The sequence below is a fragment of the Crocuta crocuta genome, unplaced genomic scaffold (assembly GCF_008692635.1).
Source record: "Crocuta crocuta isolate KB4526 unplaced genomic scaffold, BGI_CrCroc_1.0 scaffold1307, whole genome shotgun sequence".
Classification (NCBI taxonomy): Eukaryota; Metazoa; Chordata; class Mammalia; order Carnivora; family Hyaenidae; genus Crocuta; species Crocuta crocuta.
The window spans coordinates 308,930-312,254 of NW_027533394.1; the positions used below are offsets into that span (position 1 = coordinate 308,930).

Below are 3,325 nucleotides of genomic sequence, written 5' to 3' on the forward strand. Positions count from 1 at the left end.
TGAAAGTGTTTGCCACATTTAAGCTAATAAATGATTAATGTATAGAATACATAAAGAACTCCTAAAATTAATAAGAAAATGACAAGCAACTTGATTTTTTTAAAAAATGAACAAATGTATGAATGAGCACGTCACAGAAGAGTATTCAAAAATGGCCAAAATACATGAAAAGATGTGCAACCTCATTAATAATAATGATAATATCAATACAAATTGATCANAGAAATTTTCCCACCAGTATATAGGTTTCTTTTATTTTTTTAATTAATTTATTTTTTGAGAGATATAGAGGTTTCTTTTAATCTATAGCTTCCTCCATTTTTTTCCCCTGCAAATTAAAAAAGAATAAAATAAACTGGGTTGTTTGTGCTGCAGAGTCCTAGTCTCTCCTGAACTTACTTCAATCAGGTCTTCATCCCCACAACCCCATCAAAAATGTTTTTGTTAAGGTCATCAGCAATCCTCATGTTAGTAAACCTGTCAGTTCTCAGTCCTCATCTTAACATATCATCAATTGCTCACTCTTTCCCAAAATCTTCTCAGATACCACACTCCTGGATTTCCTCCGCCTCACCAGACACTCCTCCTCAGCCTCCAGTGCTGACTCCTCCTCTCCTTCTCTCCCCTTGGGGCATCTAAACTTCCCTAGAGATCTCTTACAGCCTTGTAGCTTTAAATTCCTGGGGTGCCTGGGTGGCTCAGTCAGTTGAGCATCCGACTTCATATCATGATCTCCTGGTTTCTGAGTTCGTGGGTTCGAGCCCCTCATTGGGCTCTCTGCTGTCATCCTGAAGCCCACTTTGGATTCTCTGTCCCCCTCTCTCTGCTCACTCTCTCTCTCAAAAAAAAAAATGAAATTCCTTTGTATCAGTCAGGATAGGCTAACTTTTGCTGGGGTTACAAACAACCCCAAAATCTCAGCAGCTTAGAATAACAAGGATTTCTCACTTATGCATCTTGTCTGATTTGGGTTGGCTACATCTCTGCTTTATGTCATCATTCCAGGACTGATGCTGAAGGAGCAGCTCTTAACTGGGACATTGCCAGACTCCTAGCAGACAGTGAAGAGGAAAACGTGGCAATCACATAGGCGTTTAGTTCTGTTTGGGAATGACACAGGTCAATTCTCCCATTGCAAAGGGCAAAGCCAATCACATGGCTAACCTTGAGGGCAATGAGATGTATAAGCCTTCTATAGGGAGAAGCAGCAGATCTTTTGGAACAATAATGAAATCCACCATACCATCTGTACGATATCAATGGATATCTAATAGACTTCCCAAACTCAACACTTCCAAAACTGATCTCTTGTTCCTCCCCACCACCACCCCCCATCCCACTGTTCTCCCCACACAGACTATTCAGTTTATAGCAACTCCATCCCTCTGATTGCCTTAGCTCAAATACTTGAAATCATTCTTGATACAGCTCTCATACTGCACATCTAATTTATCAGAAGTCCTGTTGGCTCTGCCCTCAAAATAATCCTGAATCTGGGGCACCTGTGTGGCTCGGTCGGTTGAGCGTCTGACTTTGGCTCAGGTCGTGATCTCACAGTTTTTGAGTTCAAGCCCCACATAGGGTTTGCTGCTATCAGCGCACAGTCCGCTTGGATCCTCTGTCCCCATCTGTCCCTGCCCCTCCCCTACTCATATTCTCTCTCTCTCTCTCAAACAAATAGAAACATTTTAAAAATACATGTATATATCCAGAATCTGACCACTTCTCACTATCCTTCCTGCTCCTAACCTGATGTGATTCACCATCATCTCTTGCCTGGATGACTGCAATAGACTCCTGTCTGGTCTCTCTGCTTCTAGCCTTGCCTCTGGTCCCCTTAATCTATTCACACAGCAGCCAGAAGTGATCCTTTAAAAACCAAAGGCAGAACACATCATTCCCACTGCTCAAAACCCTCCAGTGGCTGCCCATTTCCCCCAGAGTAAAAGTCACAGTCTTTAATAAAGTTCTGCAAAGTCCTACAGTCTCTGCACCTCCCCCCACATTATCTCTCTAATAGCATTTCCTGCCTACCTCTCTTTCACCCACTTGCCTCCCTGCTGTTCCCCTGAATGTGTGCCTTTTGGGTCCTTCTTAAAGCCTCTGCCTGAGTGCTCTCCTCTTAGATATCTGCATAGGTAACTCCCTCACCTTCAAGTATTTGCTCAAATATTACCTGTTCAGTCATGCCTTCCTTGGCTTCCACATTTAAAATTGCAACACTCCCATTTCCTTGGCACTTCCAGTTCCCTTTATTCTGCTCTATATTTTTTCCCAGAGAACTTACTTCTTACAAACTAATGTGCTGTTGATTGTCTGTGCCCCCCCAAAAGCAACCTCCACAAAGACTCAGATTCTTGTCAGTTTTGTTCCTTGATGTCCTCCAAATGCTTACAGGAGTGTCTTGACAGTGGGCACTCCCCAAAGATTTGCTAAATGATAGAATGAACATGAGTGAACACAGGAAGTTGAAGAAGAATGTACACTGCATGATACATTATAATGTTCTGAAACGAGGGGCGCCTGGGTGGCTCAGTCAGTTAAGTGTCCGACTTCAGCTCAGGTCATGATCTCACGGTTCGTGGGTTCGAGCCCCGCGTTGGGCTCTGTACTGACAGCCAGCTCAGAACCTGGAGCCTGTGGCAGATTCTGTGTCTCCCTCTCTCTCTGACCCTCCCCTGCTCACACNACACAACATATTAATGCCTTTTAGTAAGTGAATGCCAACATTTGCACAGTGGTTATCTCTTAGGGTAAGGATGAGGGAGAAGAGACATATGATACTTCAATGGTATTGATCATGTTCTATTTTTTTAAATTTTTTTAAATGTTTATTTTTGAGAGAGACAGAGTATGAGTGAGGAAGGGGCAGAGAGAGAGAAGGAGACACAGAATCTGAAACAGGCTCCAGGCTCAGAGCTGTCAGCACAGAGCCTGATGTGAGGCTCAAACTCAGGAATGGCAAGATCATGACCTAGGCTGAAGTCAGACACTTAATGGACTGAGCCACCCAGGCACCCCAACCATGTTCTATTTCTTAAGTTGGGGTGTTGGTTCATGGGTCTCTTTTATCATGCTTCCTAACTTTTATATGCATATATATATATATATATGTATGTATGTATATATANCAGAAGTAGCTCTAGGAGTTGAGGCATGGTATTCTAAACAAAGAAACTCCAGGTACAAAGGCCCTGAGGTGGGAATGGTTGTTGCATTGGAGGACTTGATGGGAGGCCGGTGTGCCTGAAAGACTTTAAGTTAGGGAGGCTGTGACATGGGATGAATTGGAGAGGTGTGCAGGAGCTGGATCTTGAAACCCGTG

General features: G+C 43.3%; 2 protein-coding genes across 3 annotated transcripts in view; one reads left to right on the forward strand and one right to left on the reverse strand.

Moving 5' to 3' along the window:
• SMC1A (structural maintenance of chromosomes 1A) overlaps window positions 1-2,188 on the reverse strand; it is a 35,681-nt gene extending 33,493 nt beyond the window's left edge. The window contains 1 exon segment of the mRNA XM_077748285.1: window positions 2,177-2,188. Coding sequence (XP_077604411.1) covers window positions 2,177-2,188 — 12 coding nt within the window.
• RIBC1 (RIB43A domain with coiled-coils 1) overlaps window positions 1-3,325 on the forward strand; it is a 17,275-nt gene that overhangs the window by 2,479 nt on the left and 11,471 nt on the right. The gene's annotated exons all lie outside the window — the stretch shown is intronic.